This window comes from Sinohyriopsis cumingii, chromosome 2 (assembly GCF_028554795.1).
Source record: "Sinohyriopsis cumingii isolate HCF-2022 chromosome 2, ASM2855479v2, whole genome shotgun sequence".
In the NCBI taxonomy this organism is placed as follows: domain Eukaryota; kingdom Metazoa; phylum Mollusca; class Bivalvia; order Unionida; family Unionidae; genus Sinohyriopsis; species Sinohyriopsis cumingii.
In genome coordinates, this window is record NC_142962.1 from 87,817,291 (window position 1) to 87,843,211 (window position 25,921).

The 25,921-nt window shown below is 36.7% G+C and overlaps 1 protein-coding gene across 4 annotated transcripts in view; it reads right to left on the minus strand.

Annotated features, from left to right (window-relative positions):
- LOC149805329 (TOG array regulator of axonemal microtubules protein 1-like) overlaps positions 1-25,921 on the minus strand; it is a 189,395-nt gene that overhangs the window by 117,516 nt on the left and 45,958 nt on the right. For 3 of the 4 annotated variants that reach the window (XM_089949254.1, XM_089949255.1, XM_089949252.1), the window contains exons 2-3: positions 17,947-18,106; positions 2,429-2,536 (exon numbers count right to left, since the gene is read on the minus strand). In XM_089949254.1, coding sequence (XP_089805380.1) covers positions 2,429-2,536; positions 17,947-18,106 — 268 coding nt within the window. The remainder of the gene's footprint in view (positions 1-2,428; positions 2,537-17,946; positions 18,107-25,921) is intronic. The other variant, XM_089949253.1, reaches the window with a different exon arrangement.

The window sequence follows — 25,921 nt, forward strand, 5'->3', positions numbered from 1 at the left end:
AATACAGTTTAATTGCCTGCTGGTAGCATACCCATATTTGCTTGTACATGTACAACATGCAAAAAATCATGTGTAGTACAGATCAGGGTAGACCACTGCCAGTAAAGTTAGCACCATGAAAAATGTTATACTGTGGTATTTCTGAACATCTGTGATCCTATTTGGGTCCTACAATTTAATTTTCCAGAGCTTAATTTTTTAAGTACATATTTCCAGATCCCAAATAACTGGAACAAAATATCTTGCTCTACTTCACAGCAAAACAGCACCATATTATATCCATTATCTGTTAAAAATTAATTATCTTGAGATAAAAGATAAAAAGATATTTTGGCCCAAAAGAAAACTGCACCACCACCCCAAATTAAATGTGCAAGTTGTCATCTAAATACTGTAACAAAAGTGGGATGATTAAGCTTACACTATAGCGGACATCCTGTAAAAAGAAACATTGGAGAGCTTGTTGATGAAAATAGGAAGTGCTGACACTGAAACCAACTATTTACTAGCTACCCTATTGATATAATGGCTGGCAATTTTTGATTGGGATGCCTGTATCAGTGCTAGATCAGAGAAGGACAGTAAACACAAACATACTGACTCAACAAACAAGAAAATAATTTATGGACTAGAGAAATTATGTTAAATTCAAACAGAAAACAACTGCTCTGCTTAATTTCAGAATAACTCTGGGTCCTAAAAATTCATACATGTACCAGGTATATATTAAAATGTTGGTAAAATATTCCTTACTGATGGAAATCACCATTTTATCATGTAAGTGTGTGTGTTTTGGATTTTTAATGTAGTTTTAACGATTTTAGTCATATCTCTATGATGTCTGAAAAGTGGCCATTTATAGTAATGTCTAGCACTGGGGCATCATGCTGCAGACATGTAGCATCATGTCCTGCCAAGTCACATTATACTGACACCAGGCTGAAAAGTTCTAGTACTAGCCTCTTAATGCTGACCACCAACCAAAATATTGGTACAGTGAAAATGTATATATGGTATATTACAGCTCACATGATTTTCAATGCCCCATACTCTGCAGCCTGGGGGATGGGGTGTGAAGGGACGTAATACCCTCCAATTTTGCCCTGCAACAGATGGATAAATACCTACAGATCACCACCACACCTCTGCTGACATACTGATAGTAACCCCATGACAAAGGGGGCTGGTTGACATTACTGATTTACATTTGAACACTCAATGAATGAAGACCACCTACTGAAAGACTTAGATGTCAAGAGTGATTTGAAGAATTAGTAATTTTATTTTGATCATATATTTTGACAACAAAAGAATCAATTTCACACACCTTGTACATTCAATGCATGTATATTCACAAAAAGTTGATTCACTTTTGCAATTTTATACTTTTATTTTATTCAAAGAAATCTTAACAAACATAAGCACTGATAGGCACACCTTGAGCTTCTCACGAACAGCAAGTGGTAATACCACAACCTTGGATTACAAGACCAACAAATCAAACAACTGAGCTACCATGGTTCCCCCAAAAACAAAATTGGATCTGAATTGTATTCAAGTTACTGTATTGACATGTGCACCAAATACAAACATGGAATACCCAGCAGCTAATGATCTCAAAACCGTCTGCTTGAAAGTGTAGACTCAATAAGCATTAGTGATTTTGGTCTGACAGCACATTACGCAAATGCTGATCTAATCCAATGTCTTTCCCACAGTTGGACTGAGTGAATCATACACAAAAAATCATGGTACACTGTGATAGATCAGGCCTTATATTCACATGGTTCCCCTGCCAAGAGTATACACAATATGCACTGGTCATTTAGTAAATTCTTAATTCATACTAAATTAACTGCAGTGTCAAATAGGATATGCAACTGCAAGATCCACACTTATTTCTCAAAAATCGCACTGAAAAACTGGCTGTCTGATTCAAAATAGCTCATACTATTTTCAATCCATACCTTAAAGACTTCATTAAATCCCTCCTATATTTTGAAAATTGCTCTTTTTTTCATATGGAGGGGGAAATTCCCCACCCCCAACTTTCTGGTTCTAGAATAGACCCACTGGTACTATTTTAACGACTTAATAGATTTCTTTAGTGTCTTGAGTCCATATTTCAAACAGATGAACACATAAAAATGCCTAAATTTGTGCTTTTCATAATAATACTCCGATTTTGAGCACAGTCTAATCTTGTTAATCTGGCTTCACTGGTCCAACTATTATTTTACTACAATGTTGCAAGTGGAAACAATTTCCTGTCATAAACTGGAGCCAAAATTCCATTTATAGAACATTCAGGTTCTTTAGCCATGCTTCAAGCTGTGTATCGAACTGCATTTCAATGCATTCTACATACACGTACTTGCAATTATAAAATCCAATTTTATTAGGGTAAAAAAAAACACATTGTACATACCACGCTCTGTTCCAAACGTTCCTACAAAGTCAGTTCGGAAGCTGCTTGTTTTTGATGGTCCAGATGTTTGCTTCTTCAACTTGCTTAAGTGGATCTGCTTATATGTGGCTGAAACAGAAACGATCCCATGTGTAAAAGTATTCTGCTTTATCAGGATAAATATTCTCTGGGAGTGTCACTAATCTGCTATTGAAGATGATATGGCTCAACTTGGACAGACAGTATTCATCTAAACAGATCACCTACAACTTAAAGGTCATAATTATTGTTTTTATACAGCAATGATTCATTTTTCATGCAACATGGAGCTTCTTGTTGTTGTTGTAGGGATTAACGCCATTTTTCAGGCTATATATGGCAGCCAGTATTAATGGTGGAGGAAGAACCCGGGAAAACCCTGGAAAGAACCACCAACCCACAAGAAGCTACTGGCATGCTTTCTCACATACCCACATTGGCTGAATTTGAGATTTGAACCCACACAGATAGAGGTGAGATGGCAGTGATCCGTAACGGAGAGCGCTTTAGACCACTTGGGGCCCCAACATGGAGCTAAGTCCCAATTTTTCTAACAAATTTGTGCCAAGGGATGCTGAATAATCCTGACTTACCTTGGAAGAGCAACAAAAAATTGTTTTGAATCAATTCATTTTCTATTATAATAAACACTTTATTATCTTTAACAAATGATCTCCTGGACAAAAATGATATGTAATCTTAAACTTAGGATGTTTCTTATCTGCACCAAATTAAGTTTAGCCAAAGTATACATTTCACTCAAGAATGGAGACTAGACAAAAGAATTAGGTTTATTTGTCACTTCACAAGATGGCATCCACTATCAGTGCATTCTAGCTATGATTTAATCATGTCTGCTTCTTGAGTCAATCATGAAAATATCTTTAAGTCTAAAAACAAAACTTAGGTTTTTGTACCCTGAAAGAACTGTGTCAATCCAACAATTATAAATTTCTAATGGAAAAAAAACCCATTTGTATCAAAGAATCATGATCAACGTGTGTTTCCAGAATACAGACAGCTAGCCTAAATTCAATTAACAGGAAAGCAAAATGGATGTTTTGAATACTCGTGCAGAAAGCTCATGCAAGTTTCAAGTCACAATCGATGTTTTTTTACATGCTTAGATCAACTGTTACTTTCAACCAGAGTGAATCTTCTTGCTATCTGACCTTGTACAATGTTTGCAGTCAATTGTTATTTTTGAATTGTTAATTATGAAAACAATTGTTTTTTTAGTTACTGTTATTCATCAGAGATTTGTGGGGCATTATAAAATAATTACTTTTCTTGCTGTCTGGATAATTTGTGTGCAAATGAAAATTATCGTTTGTCTGGATAATGAATGTCTTTTTTGTGTACTAATGTGCATTGCACATTCCATGCCCACTGGAACTGGACCAGGTAAACAAAATTACATAATATACTTTCATTCAAATAAAGAATGCTTACCTGATGCAGGATCTATTCTAGAACCTAAAATTATGTAAGGAGTTCACCATCTTTTGAAAACATGAGTCCCTCAAAGGGTCTGATGCTCTACTTACCCCAAAAAAAATCACAAGTTCAAGAGAAGTCCATTTCTTCATTTTAGCAGCTGAGTGCTGAAACCATTTCTTATATTCCTCTCTAGACATATTTAAATTAGCCACTGTGGCTGCCATACTGGATGTAAGATCAGGATCATTTTCACTTAGGGCAAATTAGACACCATAGAAGACTTTTGTTGGAAATCTCATATTGATATGACCATCCAATAAAAAAATTTCAAATTTTATTTCTTACGAGATTTTTAATATGTTCCTTGTGGCATCCATATCTAATGTCAGATGGGCACCATTTTCAATGAGGACCAACTTGATATTATAATTAGTATTCTGGAGAAAACCCCATGCTGATATGACTTTCCATTTAGAAGAGTAGCAGTACCATGATTTTCAAGATCGCTATCATGGTGGCAATACTGCATGTCAGGTCAGAACCATTTTCATTCAGTATGAACCAGACATCATTAGAAGTCTTCTGATTAAAAATCAATGTTGATATGACTTTCCATCAGTAGTGATAACATTTTTAAGATGGATGCTGTGGCAGCCATACTGGATATCAGATTGGAACAACTTTCATCCAAGACCAACTAAACACCATAAAAGTCTTCCAGTGAAAACACTGTGGTGATGACTTTCCATTCATCATAAGCAGCACAAATAAGACTTTAAAATGACTGCCGTGATGGCTATATTGGATGTCATATCACTTTTATTATGACCAAATATACATCATAAAGAGCTGGTTAGTGAAACCCATCACTAATAAAACCAGACATTCTGGTTGAGTAGCATGACACAATTTACCACATAACCAATGTGGTGGCCATATTGTATGTCTTGTGTCTAGGCAACAACATTTCAATTTAGAGTCTACAAGACATCATGAGAAGTCTTCCGATAAAAACCTGAAGCCAGTATTACTTTCCACTCAGGTGGAGTGGAAATATCAAGATGGCTGCAATGGCAGCCATACTGTATCTCAGATTTGCACTATTTTTATTTGGGATCAATTAGACATCATAAAAAGTCTTTTAGAGAAAACCCCATCATGATATTATAAAACCAGGTTAAGTAATGACAACAAGATTTTCAACATGGAGATCATGGCCCCTATACTGGACATCCAATCAGAATCATTTTCATTTAGGACCGACTAGACATCAAGTCAAGTCTTCTGCTGAAAACAGCATGTCAACATAACTTTCTGTTCAGGAGGAAAATCCATAAAAAGATCTTCAAGTCAAGATAGCTGTTGTGGAAGCCATAGTAGCCATATATCAGCAACATTTTCATCTAGGATTAACCAAACAGCAAAAGTTGTCTTTCAGTAAAAACCACATGATGAAATGACATCCATTCTATAGAGACAGTGAAAATTAGAATTTTAAAATGGCCACTGTGATTGCCTTATTGATGCCCAAGCAGCACCATTTTCATTTAGGGCCGACTAGACATTGCAAGAATTTTTCTGGTGCAAATCCAACGTTGATATGACCTTCTGTTCAACAAACATAAGAATTTCAAGATGGCTAAAAATGTGGGCATATTATCAGCACCAATTTCATTTAGGACCAACTAGACATCGTAATAAGTCTTTTGATGAAATCCCCATGCTGACATGACCATCCAATTCAGGAGGAGTAGAGATCACAAAATTTTCAAGACAGCTGATGTGGTGACCATATTTGCTGTCTGAGCATCACCATTTTAATTTAGGACCAACAAAACCTTCAGATGAATGTGTATACAGTATAAAGTTTCATGGCAATCCTCCAAGTAGTTTTTGGAGGAGTAGCAATAACAAACTTGTGTTAACAGACAGACAGAACCTGGACAAGAGACCACTCCTTAAAACCTCCTGGTCTATAATATGATGCATTAATTTTTTGGTATGATCAGTCCTGATGGCCTCTAGAGAGGAAAGGAAATATAGCCCGAGTCTTAATGTAGTATGCACTGAAAGAAAAATTATTCTGACCCTCTCTTCTTACTATTCATGACCAGCAATTGTTTAGACAAGGTGATGGTGTGGCAAGAATATCTCATGGAGATAATTTTTAAAAAAGTGTTGATTTTGTTACCTGTCCTCTCAGCCAGTAGAACAAATTTTAAAAAGGCTGGGAGTACAAGAGGAACTTGAGCTATAATTTGGGAATTCAAAGTACCGTATATACTCGAGTATAAGCCGAAAAATTTAGGAAAAAAATAAGGCCTGGAAGAAGGGGGGGTCGGCATATATGCGGGCCAAGGTCCAAGTCTGAAATTTTTAACGCTTTTTTCCCTCGATTTCCAGTATTTATTGTTTCTGTCGATTGCCGAAGATGAGATCACATGCCTAATGATGCCACATGGCTCATAAGATTTGTGCTGTCATGAAGTGAAACAAATATTTTTTTCTAACTTAAGTGGTAGGATAATGAATGAAAAACATGTTTTAACATACTTGACATCTATTTGACAGATGTCCATCCACCAGAAAATGCAGCCATACGTGTTATTTGAGCCACGGTGGTACGTGTATTTTCCAAAAGAACCGCCATATTAGTAATCTTTAGTCAAGTATTTAACCCTCAGCTAAACAGTAATCATTAAACTCTACAGTATCGTACAAATGCATGCTAGCTTATTTCAGTGTAAATATGAAAAGAATCTACGTAAAAAAAATAAAAGAATTACGATACTGAAGGTATATACGACAAACATTTTGATCGAGAGTAGAAATACATGTACGATGGACTTAAAGGAACAATTGTGAGAGGCTCCATAGGGGTTTGTTGTGCGCATGCTTAGGAAGGGTAAATAACAGGGCAATATACGAGTCAGCGTGAATAATTGTAAAACAATATAATTTGTGGGATCTCTTTGACAGGTGTTTTAGAAGTAATCGGCAGCCACAGTTTATATACTACTGTTGTTTAGTTGTTTGTAAAGCAAAGTGGTTTGTTAGCGGTAGAGTGGTGTACAATAGCTACCATATGCTTAATCTGTGGTAAATGCCTCGGGGATAATAGGTTTGTTTTGTTGCACAATGTCAATGACTTTACTAATACATGCCGACTCTCAGATATATTGTTTAATGAGATATGGTAGTGCACATGGTTTCTGCTCAAAGTTATAAACTGTCACAATACTTGAATAATGTCCACGCTGAAACCAATCATATTTTGATCAACTGAATCACACTACCTGTAGTTTAAAAAAAACACAAATAAACAACAATGATAAATAATTATCAAATACAAATTGATAACCAACCACACATGGAAATAATTACAGGATAAGGTATATAAATAGTATACTACCACTATAAGAAATTATTTCAGTTTAATCTCTCTAGAAGTTTATGTTCAATTCAATCAGATAAAATGAATAGTGTTGGAAGTAAAAGAAAGCGTTCTGCTTATGATGCAGCATTCAAACTTAAAGTTATTGAATATGCAGCAGCAAATAACAACTGTGCTGCAGCACGCAAATTTTTTGTGAATGAGAAGCAAGTACGGGAATGGCAGAAAAGCAAAGCAGCATTAGAAGAAATGCCAAAATCCAAGAAGGCTCATCGGACTAGGATTGCCTCTTTCCCTGAATTGGAGAAAGAACTCAGTGATTTTGTAAGTGAACGTCGACAAAATGGATACATTGTCACACAAACTGCAATTCGTCTACGTGCTATGCAGATGGCGAAAAATGATAAATATAAGTTGGCAGATTGAAAATTTGTTGCATCAGCCAGCTGGTGTTCTCGTTTTATGAACTGGAATGGTTTCTGCCTCAGGCAGCGAACGAAGATAGCACAAAAGCTACCAAAAGACTTGAAGAAAAAATTTAATCATTTCAGCAGTTCATCATAAAATGCAGAAACGAGTGATCATTTGAACTATCACAAACTGGAAATATGGATGAGATGCCTATGACCTTTGACTTACCAAGCAATAACACAGTCAATGCTGCTGGTGAGAAAACTATTCTGATAAAAACGACCGGCCATGAAAAAACGCATTTCACGGTTGTATTGGCCTGTTTAGCTGATGGATCAAAGCTGCCTCCTGTCATCATTTTTAAAAGGAAGACGCTGCTGAAAAGCATGAAATTTCCTGCTGGTGTCATCGTTCGTGCATAGCAAAAAGGATGGATGGACGAAAGTGGAACAATTCAATTGAATGGTTGGAGAAAGTATGGAACAAGAGACCAGGTGCAATTCTTTGGAAACCTTCAATGCTTGTATGGGATATGTTTTGTGCACACAAGACCGATGAAGTAAAAAAGGCCACAAAGAAAATGAAAACAACACTGGCTGTGATACCAGGAGGTTTAAAGTCAATGGTACAACCTCTTGATGTCTGCCTTAACAAACCTTTTAAGGACAAGTTACGAAAGTTGTGTGCAGAATGGGTTTGTTCAGGGGCTGTGAAAATGACAAAAGGCGGGAATTTAATGAGGCTGGACATCGATTTGTTCGCCAAGTGGGGAAAAGAAGTGTGGGACTCAATTCCATCGGAAATGATTGCAAAATCATTCAGGAAGTGCTGTATCAGCAATGCAATGGATGGAACAGAGGATGATGCTATATTTCAATCCGACAATGACGAGAGTGAGAAGGAGAATGACACACTATCGGATGACCATGATGACAGTGACGACATACATGATGAAAGCACGCCCGTAACAGAAGCCGAGTTTCATGAACTGTTTGGCGAGTCTAATACAGAGCCAGATTTGAAGGATTCTAAAAGTGATAGAACTTTTATAATTCATGATTTTAGAATGAAGATTAATTAAATTTCCATTAAGACTTAACACTTCTGAATTGTTTTTATTTCAACATATAAATTAGCTTTCTTTCTTTCATTTTATTTAATAATGTGATTTGCCTAAATAAACGTATTCAGAACTCACTTTGTGCGTCTTGTGATGCACCAGCAGTCTAGAAATTATGGGTTGGCTTATACGCGGGTCATGCACTTTATAACAGTTTTACCAATTCAGTTTTTTTTTTGGGGGGGGGGTCGGCTTATACGCGAACGGGCTTATACGCAAGTATATATGGTAGTTTCAAAGTCTTTGAAGGTCATTTACTAAATCACTTATTTTTTTTTTACGTTAAAACATTCCTTTATGAAATTTTCAACTTTAAGTTTCTAGCAGCCTAAAACAAGGTACTCAGTGTCAGAAACTTTTACCCCCCAAAATACTGAAAATTAAATCTTTTTGAAAAAATGGTGTCAAGATAGTTCAAGGGTCTGGATATTAAGCTCAATGATGGTTACTGCTGATCAAAAACACATTCATCTGTCACATGAAACAGTCTTTTGAAATTTGTACTTATAATGTAATGCCAATTTGGTTAAGCTTGAGCATATATATGCCCATTTCATCTTCAGAGAGGATCAAAATATAATGAAGTAGAAGGCACTGCCTGGAGGAATGTGGAGGTGTTATCAAAATATGATAAAACTGGTCCTACTAATATCACAGTGTCATTTCATTGTCTCCAAGCATGGTGTCATAATAAGGTCTACCTGATGTGTAGGACACACAAGACAAAACAGCAAACGGCCTAGAAAAGTGATTTCAAAATTTTTTACTGATATGGACCAAACTGCAAAACTAACTGTTAATCAGCCTCAAGTATGCTGAAACATTTCAAAAAAGAGTAAACTGAAAACAGATCTGATAGCAAGACATTAGTCACAGAAACGAAATAGTTTCTTGGAATGATCCACCATTTTAGTCCCAACTGTCCTAGGGAGCATTCCTTTCAAATCTGATCCAACCTTGATGGTATAGTTGAGAGAGAGATGAAAGTTTTTATACTTGATTTCTAGATGGACCTCTACAGTTACTTGACGAGGACTGTCCCTATGAACAACTTTCAACAAATCCTTCAAATATTAAAAATCATTCATGCATGCAAAAAAAGGTACAGTGTAAAGTTGTTAAGACTGTCTGCAAACTGCACAACACATGATGCAGCAGATGCAAGTGATGCATATATAAACAATGGACACTAGTTCAGGCAAAGGTGATGTACATGATATAATAATAATAATAATAATAATAATAATAATAATAATAAAAATAATAAATTATTATCTAAGGGTAAAACTAATTTTATCTAACTATTAACTGATCTCCCATGAGGTCCTCAGGGGCATACAATATACTATACATTTACACAATATTTAGACAAGAACAGAAAGATGTCTTCTCTGGGTTGATATAGCACACTAATATTTCACTAAAAACTTAAATAATTACATACATGTATATCACTATTTCAAGTTTATAACTGATTAATGAATACACATATACGAACAAAAGAGAAACCAACAGAATATTTAGTGGAAGATATTGACATGCTGAGATAGTTGAAACCACAGGGGCTGTCAAGTTCCTTATAATTTACCTATATGCATAATAATATAAAGGGAGAACACTTCTCTGCCTTCTTGCACAACCTATTTAAGAATCAATCCTATTTCAAACTACACTTCACATAGCATAATAAATTGGTACCAATGTTTAGCTCTGCCATTCGACTTTTTATGCCTGCAAGGTTTTACTTACCAGCACACCTTTAAGGAATGCCAGACCATTTTCCCATGCTACCGGTCAAGATGTTCATGGTCATGCCTGCTTAATATGCACTGAATGGATTACTGTCCTCTCACTGGTCAACTGAAAATGATGCACTGCACCTACTGATAATCTGATTTTCAGTTGACCAACTGCAGCTTAAAATAGCAGTGTTGATTCTTCAATAGGTTATGCGAGAAGGCAGAGAAGTGTCTTCCCGTGTGTGTGTGTGTGTGTGTGTGCGCATGCGTGTGTGTGTGTGTGTGCACGCGTGTATAAGTAAATTGTAAACAACTGTTCAAGTCCCTGCAGACTAAACAACCTGCTTGTAAAATCATCAACTATTGGTCAATCTAGCATATATGTAAATGTTTTAAATGCATCACACACAGCCAAAAGTTGGCCTTTAGATTAACACAAATAAAACCTGAAAATGGATGTTTAGGAAGACATAAATCAGAAGACAGAGAAACAGCCCATGCTGTAATTGTGAGTAATGAATTCCATTTTTTAGAGAAAAACAATCATCTACATACTGTACTGTGAATTCATATATTTTCATGGGTTTTGTTAGTACAACACTCCCTAGTTAATAGATAACTCAAGAACCTGCTTATAACACGGGTCAGATGTGGATCCCATTTTTTTAAACCAGTAAATACAAAAAAAATGATCCCTATTTCTTAAAACTTGAAGAAAGTCACAATCAAAATTGGTAACTGAAACAATGATATATCGCTCTTTTTATAGTCGAAAATGGTAGATAGGACCTCACAATTTTAATCAACATTGTGAAATTATCAACTTTTGATAAGAAGTCATCGAAGTAGTTACATTTTCTTTCCAGACAACTTTCTTAGTAAATCATAAATGTATTCTGTACAATTAAAAATACTCAAGGAAATTGAGATCAATGAAAATATCACTTACACCTAGTGTAGGCAGTACATTAATACTTAAATACCAATTACATAATTTTTGTTAAGTGAAATTTGTGTTTTAATTCTATCTTTTAGTTCCTCTTAAGTGTAATCATCATCAATGCAATGTGTATTTAAACATAAAATGTGTCAATCTACTGTAACAGCTATGTCCGCAAGCGTTTCTCTGAGAACCTAATTAAGTGCCAACTGTGTTTTGATAACTGATTTGCATAAGTATTTGTTGTAGTGTTGCACTGAATTAAAAGCTGGCCTCCTTTGTATTATCACGTTAATTATGTCTTTTGAATCAAATAAAGGAGGTGGATTAAAAGAAAAGTTAAAAGGCATGCAAATCCTGCAAACTTAAAATCTTGCAGCCCTGGTCATATGTCAGGTGAACTCATGTTATGGCTCAATCAAACACTGTTAAAAATATTATTGTGTATGTAACATAAACTACCTTAAATTAACCAACTCATTCATAAATGTGATCAAAGATAGTAAAGCAACCAAGCTAAAACAATACTTCGTAAAATAAAGGGCTTGGTTTTACAGATACAGACGACAGTGGGCAAGCGAGTTTCAGAGAACTCCTGAAATGGCACTAAGAGATATCCGAAAGGATGATAACAAGTTTCACTGTTACTTCCAATGAAATCACGACATCAATAATTTACAAACTGAACAAATCAGAAATTGAGTTTTGACATAGACAATTGTCTCGCGTAATAACTGTCACTTGTTTTGTTTAAAAAAAAATAATCTTGTTTGGTGGTGTATCAACAGTCAGTCTAGTTTCCTGCTAATAGATTCCCGATTTGGCAGGATACTTTTAAATACCACTCTGGAAACCAGATTTATCAACAAAACAAAAAGCAGTGACGTAATACTCAGATGTTTTCATGTACACGTGATGGTTGTTCAAACAGTTGGAACGATCTTTCACATGTTGGACATTTTGAAAATAAATATTATTTATACAGAATAATGAACAACTTCATTAGAAAAAGTGCGTTATTAACAATTATTATTGACGTGATTGTAAAACAATGATTCAGTCATTAAACAGCACAGTCCCCTAACTCCACCCCACCCCACATGGTTTTCTTGATGTTTAAGCGGATTTGTTACATTTTTGGAGGTCCCTCAGTAACTCACACCCTCTCTTATAGTGCAGTCAATGTTTGTGGACCCCGCTGTACATGAGTTATCGATGGGAGAGGTGTACTTACATTTGCGGATATGCTTCTTTCATGACAATTACATTTTTTTTATTGGGTCTTAAATTCATGGTATCAACCACAAAATCCAAGACAATTAGTTCCCCCACAAACAACAAAAATACAGCATTATTCTGTATTGGTAATCTACAACAGTAAAATACCAAGTCTGTAATTATAGTTAAATGAATGAAGTGGAAAAAATATACTTTCACATTTATTTTTCAATGATCTGCTGCAAAAGCATCACTTGTACAAACAGCAATATTTCCAAGTCACTGACACAGAGGGTGACAATATTTCCAAGTCAGTGAGAAACTGGGTGACAATAATTCCAAATCAGTGATAAACAGGGTGACAATATTTCCAAGACAGTGACAAACTGGCTGACAATATTTCCAAGTCAGTGATAAACAGGGTGACAATATTTCCAAGTCGGTGATAAACAGGGTGACAATATTTCCAAGTCAGAGACAAACAGTGTGACAATATTTCCAAGTCAGAGACAAACAGTGTGACAATATTTCCAAATTAGTGACAAAATAGTTAACAAACAGGAAAGTCAGTATAATGTATCATATTTCTTCCAAGTGATTCAGCCTGACCTGCTTGGTGCATATAGGCAACTTAAGTTCATATACAACTACATGGCTATAACTAAGAGATGGGGTTTATACAGTGCATTACGCCTGGAAACTAATTCCCACATGTTTTCTTTTACAAATAACCATGCTAGCTAATGTGAAATCATTATTCTTCTCCCATGGTGGTCACTCTTTTTTAAGCTCTTATAAAGTTCAGTTTTTCAAAAAGGCCCATTCAGTGAAGCTATCAAAGCGACAACAATTATATCAATGGAGTGAGTATTATTATTTCATGTATTTAATGTATTTATTGATCAGTCCACATTGTTCAGGTTCTTTTAATGACCCACATCAAGTAGTGGTACTTTCTACTCCTAAAACTAGTCATGCATAACTGGATTTTATCATGGAAAACAAGAAATGCAAACATTTTTTATTCAAGTTCCATTTATCAGATACTATCGATATGCAAAGTCCTTGGCAACGAGTGGATTGCTCTGAAATGTAGCCAACAGTGGGTGGATATTGATTAATTATTATTGGGAACCAATCAGGAAAATAACTTCTGAAAAACTTGTTACAAATACAATTTCCAGTACTCATACATCATCTTTCATCCAACCACAAATGTCATAATAAACCCAAATGTTTCATCTATCCAAAAATGATCTGTCTTAAAAAGGAGAAATGACTAATGTAGCCTTTTATCGGCGTATATTCATGCCAATTCATCAATTTGTTTCTAAATCAGGCTGTAGAAAATATACAGAATGAAATGCACCTTCTTTACTATCTACCACGATATAATTCAAAGCAACAATGGAAGGGCAGTGGAAAGCACAATCCAAATGTAATTGTCAAGAAAAGGGTGTTTGTTCGAATATCATTGTAAACTCATCCCATGTGGAATTGCAAAGGCTTGGGAAAATGGATCCCATGTAATCTTTAGTCATACAGTTCAGGCTTTTTCTGGTATAAATTGCATTACGCAAGTGAGAGGACATAAATGCTCCATTCCATCGTGAATGTAATACAAGTCCTTCATTGGTAAAAAGTTCATACCCGTTTACAGTATCTGATACATCATGAAGTGATTTCTTGCTTTAAAAAAAGACGATGCCCTTACTCTAAACTTCTCAGACCTAAGCAAGGTAAGTACAGTTCATTCCAAACCCTGTTTATTTTGAATATCCAGATAAAGTATAAATCCCAACAACCTGATCAATATAGGTCTTATCAATTATAATCACCTTTATTATAGCACAATTCCTGATGTAACGTTGGTTACGCCACTGCAACCTAATTTCAAATAATCAAAAGTCTTCAACATTAAGAAGCTTGAAGATCTTTTAAATCGTATTTAAAATAACTGGAAATGATGAAACTAGTTGCAACTGCTTTTTCTCCAATTTTTCCTAATGTATTCAGCTAGTGTTAACTATTTATATTCCTTAAGAGCTATTAGACCCCTGAAATTACCACTCGTACAATCAAAGGTGGCAAACTGGCAGGTCAGCCAAAGAGAATTACCGGTATGCATAAATAATCATTACTTAAAAACTTAGATGAATAATTTGACCTTAATTTACAAGTGTCATATGAGAACAGTTACTTTCAATTAACAATAATTTTAGATTTAATCCATAACCTCAGGAACACATATACGGCAAAAAGTGAGCATCGCCTGAGCCAAAATTAATCAAAAGAAAATATGTGTACACTTTGGTGCAGATAAAAAGAGAAAAAGGTAGTGTAAAATGTGGGGCCCTGAGTGGCCGAGTGGTCTAAGGCGCTCTCCATTACAGATCACTGCCATCTCACCTATGTCTGCGTGTGTTCAAGTCTCGGATTCAGCCAGTGTGGGTATGTGAGAAAGCTTGCAAGTGTAAAATGCCACATCCGCCAGGCACTAACAAGTTAAATAGGCCCAAAGTGCTCACACCTCATGAGCTCATTCATGAATGAAAGGTTCATCTCTGGAAGGAACTGGTGTGCTCTCCTGAAAGCATCTACGAACCACCTCCATTTGGTGGATGCTGAAAGATCAGCCTAACCCTTAATGGGGAGGAAAAGACATTTAATACCTTTTTGAAGCTACCACATAAAAGCGAAAATCTCTAACTGGGCATAAAAGTATAACCGGACCATCCCCAGCGCAGACACAACTGAGACTGAGGATCTCAAATAAGAGTGGAGCAATCAATGCAAGCTGGTGTTAGCTAAAAACATTGCAGACAAAGTAGAAAATGTGATGGAGTCTTGTAAGTTAAAAATAACTGAACAGGTGTGCTTAATGAGAGTGTGCCCCAATGGCCAGGTCTATAAAAATATTGTGAGTGTCACATACAGCTGTGAGTCCTATATCCCTTTAATTATAGAAACCAAGGATTGTTTCTCTTCAAATGGGAAGAGGCAAAATTCAGGTACTGTGGTCACAGAAGGACAGCTAGAAATGACTTGTTTCCTACAACACTAATCCCAAAGAAATCTCAATTTTGCATCAAAGACCTTTATATGTACAGCATCTCCTAGACTGAATAATGAACTTAGTGACTTGTTTGAAAACTGGTCCACTGGCTAGATTGATTGAGATGAGCCAAGATAAAAGGTGGAGAGTTTGTGGGCTGTTGTGTGGGAGAGACCCCCGTGCTACAAAAGGAGATTTATCCTCTGGGGTAATGTTCTGGGATGGTCCACCAGAAGGACAAGAAAATTGCTGACCCACAATCATTGTGGTTATATAGGAGCTATCAAAATGAACTGAGATGGGGAGCTATTTACTTATGAAATACCAGATGGATGATCCTGATCTAACTTCAGATTGAAAGTATAACTGCCCAAGTCCTCTGGATGGGGACTGGGGAAACAAAAAAGAGGAGCTTGTTGTTTAGCCTTCAAACCAACAATGGTGTCCCCAAAGTTGGAACATGGAATCTGCTCAGGACTGGTATAGAGGCCATTCCATGAGGACCTTTCCTTTACAGACTGTTCTCCAAAATAACTTTAGACGGAATGTGGTTACTTTAGCGGGTAATCCCTTCCAAGGCCACCAGCAAAGGAGGTTCCAAGCATGCGCACAAAGAAAAGAATATGTGTGCCTCCTTGTCTCCTGAGGTACACTACCACCGATGAGTTGGTCGAGAAGACCAGTATGTAGCCAACACAGATTTTATTGATGTACCTTGTAAGGGCTAAGAACATTACCCTCATTTCCAAATTGTTGATGTGGAGAATAAATTTATCTCATACTATTAACCTGAAAGAGCAGTCCTGGAAGGTCCAGAGTCGGGTTCTGGGTTGTGCATGGGGACTACAATCAAAAACTGGCCCTGATATGTCCAAAAAATCATACAACAGTGGAAATACACATCAAGAAAAATCTTAGCATGCAGAGGGTCCCTTTGCAGTTTCCAGTTTACCAAAGGAGAAACTGCAGAGTGTGCAAATACAGTCTGCCAACAGGGAGCCAGGTCCATTGCAGAGTACAAGGCCCCTAGCAGAGCGAGAAAAGGAATAGCCAACAACATGGTCATTACTCTCAGTGCCTCCAACAAGAACAGGATCTTTACTACTGTGTCATAATGGATTAATCCTGTTTATGGGACATTCATCCCTATATCGATGCATCCGCTAGGGGTACAAGAAAGAGAGTCAAAAATCTCCTTGGTGTCAAAACTAGGGGTCAGACTGAGCAACAACAAAAAAATTTTGGTATCAAAACTGGAGGTCAAATAAAAACTTCTCTAGGTTCAGCAGAAGACCCAACTTGGTCACTATGGACCAAAGGAGAGATAGATTTTAGTCTGAGGGACTTTAGCTGGCCACTGTCTATGAACCAATCATTGAAAATGGAGAACTGGGATATCCTAGTGACCTTAAATGGTCTGAACAACCTCTCTGTTGCGTTCCTTTAAAGATGGGAGTGCACCACTTCTTTAATCAAACCAAAGCATGGAAGACTCATCTAGAGATGAGATATCCCCAAACCAAAGATGGTATACACCTTTATCATAGAATGGACCCAGACATCAACCATTATACTAGACAAAGCCTCTGAAAAAGACTTAGCCTGGCCCCTACAGGAACCACCAGCACAGAAACACTCTGCAGTAGTGGCAAGTCCCTAGGGATGCCCACTCTTGTCCTTAGGACATGGGGAAGGACTATCAAACTTCCTCCTACTGGGGCCAGAATGCCAAAGGGGAATTTTGTAATGGGATTGTTGTTTAAGTAGGGCTGTGTGACTTAAAAGAGCTTTATCTCAAGACTGTGGTCAGTCAGGATGATTTTGCTTCTTGAATGGCTCAATGGGCTTGGAGTGGAGTGGATGTAAGGACCAGTGTTGCTGGTCTCCGTGATAAAGAGAGGGATAAGCCCTCATAAGACTGAATCTGCATCAAGGAAAGCAGCTCTTAAAAAGTTAAATGTTGCGATTTTAAAAAAATTTGAATTCTGCAGTGAGTGTAAGATTTTCTGCATCAGTTTTCTGCAGAATTCTCCAAATCTTCTGTGATTTCATTGGGTATAAAAGCTATGAACTAGACAGCTGGTCAAAGACCTAAAATCAAAATTATATATGACGGTACATAACAAAATTTCTTTTACTGACCTGGTAATACTTTTAAAAGCAATCTAAGACTTGTTTCTTACTTGATTCTGCTGGATCTTCAAATGAGATGCCTGCTGGTGATGCCCGCTTTTTGGAAAAAGGTTTCTTTGGTGGAGATGAGGCAGACACATCTTGTAGGACTTGCTGTACAGGTCCCTCATCTGTAGACCAAGTCTGGCGGGGCTTGGGTGGACCATCCTGCTGAAAATGAACATAAACATCAGAGAATTAAACTGTGAATCAACATAAAAGAGTATATCTCATCTATCGTAAGTTGCCATATGTAAGTTTACCAGTTAAAAAAACTGACATGGGGGTGGGGCTGCTGAAATTAGGAATGTCAAATCTGACCCAGTCATAAATCAGAATATTAAATACTGCAAAAGAAGTTTATTCATAAGTAGACTGTGGTAAAAATGCATATTCTGGGCTAGAATTTTCTAATGTCTGCAAATCAAATATTATTTAACTACACAAAATTTACTATAGAGTATCAAAATATCAAACACCAAATATCCTAAATCTGAGATGCTGCTTCATAACTTTGTAAACAGCCTTCAAAAATAAGCCTTGAAAATGGGCAACTATTCTCAAAAATGGATGAATACTGTGATAATCTATTTAAAGGCAAACAATTTTATTTCATATGTTTTCAAAGGAAATGTGTCACTCTCATCATAATTGTAGCCCAACAACTTCTTTAATGATACAGCATTTGGTTTTGGGGTTAAAACAATTGGGATTACACTCACTTCTTGAAGTTCCACATTTGTATGGTTGCCAGTAAAATCGTAACATTGTTCATATAAGGCACTAGTAGGTACTAAACAAGGCACCAGTACCTAGTAAATTAGCACAATAATTGATTTTAAAGCATGTTTCTATTGTTTACTGTTTATAAACATAGGTGTTATAACTAAAAGTCAGTAAAGATTCACTATTTTTGGCAAAATGTAAATGGGAAGTGTAAGGAGGGGAAGTATTTGTGTATGGCAATGCAAAGTCAACTACACTTTACTACCATGATGAAATGAAATTTCACAAACACGACTATTCCACCCACTTCCCCTAGAAGCATGACCCCATTTTAATGATGTGGAACTGAAAAATGTTATGCAAAGATAAACTTTTACGAGTTCAAGTTGATAAAGTGTAAACAGTATTTTATGGTTGCAGCATATCAGCAATGTTACCAAAAAGATCTCAAAGAATATCTTAACTCACAACCAAAGTTAAAAAAATCCTAATATCTGCTTACTATCAAAACAATTCCTAACCATTCAACACAGAATCATTTTTAATAAAAATTATATTTGACCTCATCTGGATAGGGCAGGTTTGCAAATCTGCCCGTATTGCCATATATAAAATTTACCCACAAACATGACGTGCAAACCCATATTGCTTACAGACAGACAGACTAAAGCTGGAGTGTACACACTGTGATGCTTATGCTGAACTATACCCTACTCATATCAATGTGTACAAAATAGCACTTACTACCAAGCTGTAAGGCAATTTTGTTTCAAGAACATCTTTTGTTAACTCTACCTACTGAAACTTAGCAACCATGCAACAAATTTGTCCCTAGGGTTTAAGACACTGCCTACATGGGGCTATTTTTAGGTATGTGGTCATAACACATGTCACGTCTGCCTATTTCATAATCTACCCCATAAAAGCACATCATGCGCAGCAATGCCTCCAGATGTTAAAAAGTTGAAAGACTTCAAAAAATGAGCCATCAAAATTAACCTTTTCAATCTATGACTGTATGAATGATTTCTAGATCATGATTATCAATGAAAGAATATGTTTAAGAAAAACAAATTTATGCTTAAAGTTTCTAATGGTTTTATGCCAAACTAGATGGAGTGTCTGTAAATGAACAAAAATTAGTGCTTCAATACTACTCTATTCCTCTAATAACTGTCTTGTTCCGAATCACAAAAGTCAACTCTTTAAAAATAGTTTGGCTTTCCCTGATCCAATCATTTGGAATTGTCTATGTAAAGATGTTAAAGAAACATCAGTGCCTTCCTTTCATCACAGATGTTTGCAATGGTTGCAATCCAGATAACATCAAAACCAGTTATGACAAGCTTTGTTGTTTATTTCTGTATGTACATATTATATACAATGTCTCTAGGCATGTGTTTGTGTGTGAAATAACAAGTTTTTACATGCTACTTGGCATGCTGAGACCATGTTTTGCAGCTTATATGTTCTATAATCCATAATACCCATTTTGTATGGTATTTGTTCCTCAGCTGCATCTGATAAAATTGCCTTTACATATGTCAATAATTGAGGGCCACAAGGTAGATGAGCTTTTGTACTAACAGTCACATTCATAAAGTATAGAATTTATTATTATTATTATTAATATTATTATTATTATTATTATTATTATTATTATTATTATTATTATAGAGCTGAATGGAATATTTAAAAGTAGGAACTTACTGATGACTACATTAATACTTCAAGTTGAACTGACAAAAGATGTGAGTGCTATACTTCATGTACTTGTTTTCTTGATGAAATGTTAGTTCCCTATAATGTATGAATTCCTATGTATACATACCAACCATGGCTCAACATCACTAAACCTATGACATAACATCCAACACTCAAATATCCCCATTTTTTTCCTCATTTCCAACATGAAACCATCTTGCCTTTTCCTTCATGAACACACATCTCAGGAAACTAACACATCTAAATAAATCCAATCAGATTAATAAATTGTGATGCCTTCATCTTGATCATCATTCAGCTTGCTACTAAGTTGATTTTGAAAGGATGAATTCATGTAGAGAGACGTATCATACTTCATTTCAAATACTAAAAAGCATTCAAAACAAAGTTTGAGAGGTGGCTATAATCTATGAAGTGATTTTCACGAATGCATGCACTATTTCAAATCCATTGACAATACCATATTGAACAGTATTATGCAAACTCGACTTACGAACAGTATAATCTCTGATCCACCATTATTAAATAGACTGGGCAATCATGGTTTATGCTTTAACTTCAATTTATAAATTCATGAGACTTGATCGGCTGCCAATGGTAAGTCTGGATCTGTGCTCTCTGTAGTTGGATGTGTTGTGCATAGGTAAATATTGGTCATAGCCTTATGAGCAAAAAATTCAATCATTCTGCTAAGCTTTTACAATTCCTTTGACAACTGAGTTATTTACCTGGTATCTATATAATGACTAAAATATCAATGAGACCTGACAAGAATTGTGAAAAATGAAATATAATGAATTAATATCTCTTCCCAACTAATTAAGAACAGGATGGCTGCTTGGTTGCTAGGGGAAGTTCTCATTAATTAAAAAAAATATATATGCAATTTTCAAACAAAAAATCCTAGGTAGATGCAATAAACTTTAGGTAATTCATCCTTGTCAGCATCCTCATTCATCTGCTTACAAGAAAATGAACTCCAATTATTGTATATGTACCTTGAATAAAAACACTAAGTGAACAGAAAAATATTCCAAAATTTTACTCAAAACCGTTTAGCACTTTGTAACACGACCAATTAATTTCAAACATTTGCAATGTTAGTCTGGGCTACACAATGATGGATATGGTAGTGATGTCACTAGGTCATTAGGTCTAGTCAGTCACCAAAATATTGGTCTATCAACTGGATGATGCAATACAATGTTTTATTCTTTTTAACTTTGAAAACAGAAATCTCTCAGAACAATCATGTTAAAGTATACATACAGGAATGAAACTAAAAATAGTGAATGTGAAGAGTTGTGAATACGAAAAAGCACATTTGGACCAATAGTTTAATGTATGTACCAAATTACATATAGCTATACCTTGAACATTTTTGATTTATGCTCCGAAAGGAGAAGTGTGATTGATGGAGAGATGGTGAACTGATGATAAGCAGATGGATGAACACATAGGAGGATAATAATGAAAAACTCATATGATATAAATGTTTAGTTTCCTAAAAGCATTTATTATCCAGATTCTAAAATATTATTCCTTTCACATCCGAAGAGCTTACAAATTTGGTACTTCCTATGCACTGGAAATAAAGTTGAAGATTGTGGAGAAGAAAGTGAGAAATTATCCAAAACAAAAACTGCAAACTTTTGTTAACCCTTTACCTGATGCAAGCGTCTTTGGATGCCACTACTCCATTCACATGGAATCACCTTTTGACGCCTCTACTCCATTCGCATGGAAGCGCTGTTTGTAAACGTCAGTCATTTTGAGCTGGTTTTCATAGCGCCACCTTCGGGGAAAAACCCCCTATTAGATACTACATTCATTTCTGCGAATGACAATTATGTCAGATCACGTGGTCACTGTTTATGCACTGGTTGATATCTGCTATTTAAAGTAACTGGGTCGTAATCTCCACTCTCCAAAATGGCAGTCGCGGATTTCATTTCATGATTAGAATCACAACTATGAAAGATTCAATAACTTAGGTAAAGGCTCTGATATTGATGTAGGCAGCAATTAGTTTTTATAAATTATCAAATTCTGATGACTCAGTGATGTAGACGCAGACGAAAAACTTGTAAATTTCGAGTATGAGAAATGGCAGCTACAGTTGATCACACGGCCTCACTGATATGACGGTGAATGAGTTCTCTCAAGATTTTAAAGCAGATAAAAAATTCTTCCGTGAAAAATAATTACACAGCTATAACAATTGGACTTTACTCTTAAATTTTTCCACATATAATAGACATGTACCAAAATTGTAAAATGGTTCAAACTGCTGTTAGTAGTTATGTGGGATAGGATAGCGACAATGAAAATTAGCATTACAGGACCCCTTGGGAACATATAGCGACAATGGAAATTTAACATGGAGAAAAATCGTGGGAACATATAGCGACAAGGGAAATTTAACATGGAGAAAAATCGTGGGAACATATAGCGACAAGGGAAATTTAACATGGAGAAAAATCGTGGGACTGTTGAGCGACAAGGGGATTTGAACATGGAGAAAAATCGTGGGAACATATAGCGACAAAGGAAATTAACATGGGATTTTTTTTTTAAATTTTAAAAAAATAAAAAAAGGGGTAGGCAATTCAAAGACTATCTCTTTTCGAGAAATATGGCTGGCCCTGAAAAGGGCCTTTGGTTTATGTTAATATGCCCTTAACATAAAGGGCATTTGCGACATCTTCTTGTCCTCAAACTTCGTCTTACAGCAGGGCCATACATCAGAGTCCTCTTGAGGCAACCTTGTCTCTCTATATAGACTCTTCTTATCCACAGGCTGCTGCTGGTCCTGTGGACAACGGTCCACTTGGATCGGACATACATGAGTATGTCCGTCCTGAACATCATTGTTGACACAAGGGTTGAAGATTCAACGTCGGTCCACATGTTGAGGCTCCTACAATAGGTGAATCAATGCACTGAACTGCGCTTATTTATAGGGACAGGTAGGATTGAAACGGATTGAGTTCATTCACCAATCCGAACACGCGTTACAGAATTCAGTCAGCCCGCATCCAATCCGAAGAGAGCAGTCTGTGACGTCACGTAGTCAATATAGATCTGTTAGCGCTTGTGTGCAGTCAATCTATGCGACAGTGATTCAACATGACGGAAACTCAGAAAACGATCCAATGGGGTGCACCAGCAGCGGAGACCGCCCAAGGGAACCCGGACTTACTTTCAGAAGAGGTGAATTGGGATTTTGTCGATTTTCTCTCCTCGCAAGAATTTGTTCCGGAACCTTCGTTACCTTCTTCATTACCGCAAGTGGAGAATTTTAGACAGAGACAGAAAGAAGAATTGGAGAAATTTATGCAACGACAAAAGGAAGCGGAACAGGCTTTTCTCTTACAGCAACAGCAACAAGAAGAAGAGGTAAGAAAAAAACAACAGCAAGAAGAAGTAGCAGCAAAGAAACAAGAGGGTGAAAATCAAACGGTCACGGTACTGTTGGATATTTTAGCGGAGTTAAGAAGTCTGAAACAAATGTATCAGACTTCTTTATCACGACCGAAGAGAATACGACCTTCCCGAGCTAAACACGTCAACCCTGTGACTAAGCCTACCGTACCACCCTTAGTGATTTCAACCCAATCATTATCATCATCATCAACATTACGCAGTCCAGAAGTAGGCCTTGGCCGTGGCAAAGGCATAAGACAGTTAAAGTTGATTGCTTAAACTCACCCCTACATCGTAAAAAAGGCCCTTTTCAGGGCCACCCACATATCTCGAAAAGAAATACAATTTCAATTTGCCAATAACTCAAAAAAAAATAACCCACCCATTTTACCCTTATAGTACGTGTCTGTGTATGAGTGCGTGAGTGTAGCTTCTTATTTTAAAATCATAACTCAAAGACTCTTACCTTATATCATTCATTTATTCTTTTCTCCATTTTTTACAATCCAATTCACAATTCACAACACAACACTTTAATAAAAAGTTCATTGACTTCTTCTTTCTCCTTGTTTAGTCTCTCTGTTTTTTGAATTTCTTCACCGTCACACTCTTTTCCTCTTCTTCCTCCTCACTTTCTTCCCTTCTTCTTTTCTTCTCCTGTTTCTTTTTCTTCACCTGTCTGCTTTCTTCCTCTGAAGAATCCATCTCTTCTTCTGAAGAATCCTTCTTTTCTTCTGACTCCTCTTGTTTCTTTTTTGGGCAATCTGGAGACCAATGTCCTTTTTCTTTACAATAATAACAGGTATCTTGACTTTTGTCTTTTTTAGCTCCTGTTTTTTGACGGTCTGGACACTCTGAAGACCAATGCCCTTTCTTCTGACAGATATAGCAAGTATCTTGACTTTTATCTCGAAAGGAAGGAGAGTAGTCCGTAGGCTGGTCTGAAGAGAATTTTCTAATGACCCCTCGCAAAGCTCTGACGAAACGTTCCATCTGGTTAGTCTCTTCCATCGTTGTGCTCGGCTTGAGAGTGAAATGAATAGTGAAAGGACAAGACACACACCCTTTTATATACGCTGGTCTGCTATGACTATAAAGTAGCTCATGGTGTTTCAACTTGAGTCATTTGACTTTTTGCTTTCAAGATGAAACGATCCCATTCATTCGAGAAGAAAGAAGAAAAAGAAAGTAAGAGGCAGAAACGTGATCTATCGCCTCGTACCAGGGCTGAAATCTTGGCACAAATTCATGCCAGTGATTTTGAAGAGGACATGAGTGAACCAGAATCAGAACCCTCTAAACCAAGTTCACCACCCTTAGTCAACCCTGAAAAATACTATTCCATTCGAGAGACGGAAAAGCGCTCCTCTAGAAAATTTAGAACCACGGCTTACAAATACACGGTGAAGTTTAAAGATTTCAAGTCCGAAGTACCGTTAGAGAAAGCAGAAGGGTTCATCACCGGAGTGTGGGATTCTCTGCTCACTGCACTCAAGCGACAATGTCAACCCAAAGAAGACGATCGCTTGAGACTTTCCATACAACACGACGGTTTGAAATCCCCTGTTTGGATCGAGTTTAGCACCCCTGCAGAATTGACCGCTTCCAAAGTCATGGACAAGATTCAACACGTGCAACAATCTAATGACCAGTTTGACATCACCGATGGAAAAGCCACATTGGACATGACCCACGTCTCTCCTCCTCAAGGAACCGGACGCAAAAAGATGTTATTGGTGAATGACCTTCGCAGCATTAAGCGTAGCCTTGTCCAAATTCACAATCCTCATGACCAGATGTGTTTAGCCCGTGCCATCGTGGTGGGACGAACCTATGCCAACAAGAACGACACGGTAGAATGGAAAAGAACCTGGAAAACTATTCAACGATCCGATCGAGCCAAACAACGAAGTGAAGCAGAACTCCTGTTACGACAAGCTGGCATGTCCAAAGACACACCCTGTGGCATACCTGAGATGCAAAAATTGCAAGATGCCCTAGCTCCACGATACACCTTGAAAGTGCACCCTCAAGAAGTGCGCGGGTCTTTGTTGTTTCGAGGGCAAGATTTTAAGGACGGAAAATACATTCACGTTTATCATCACGATG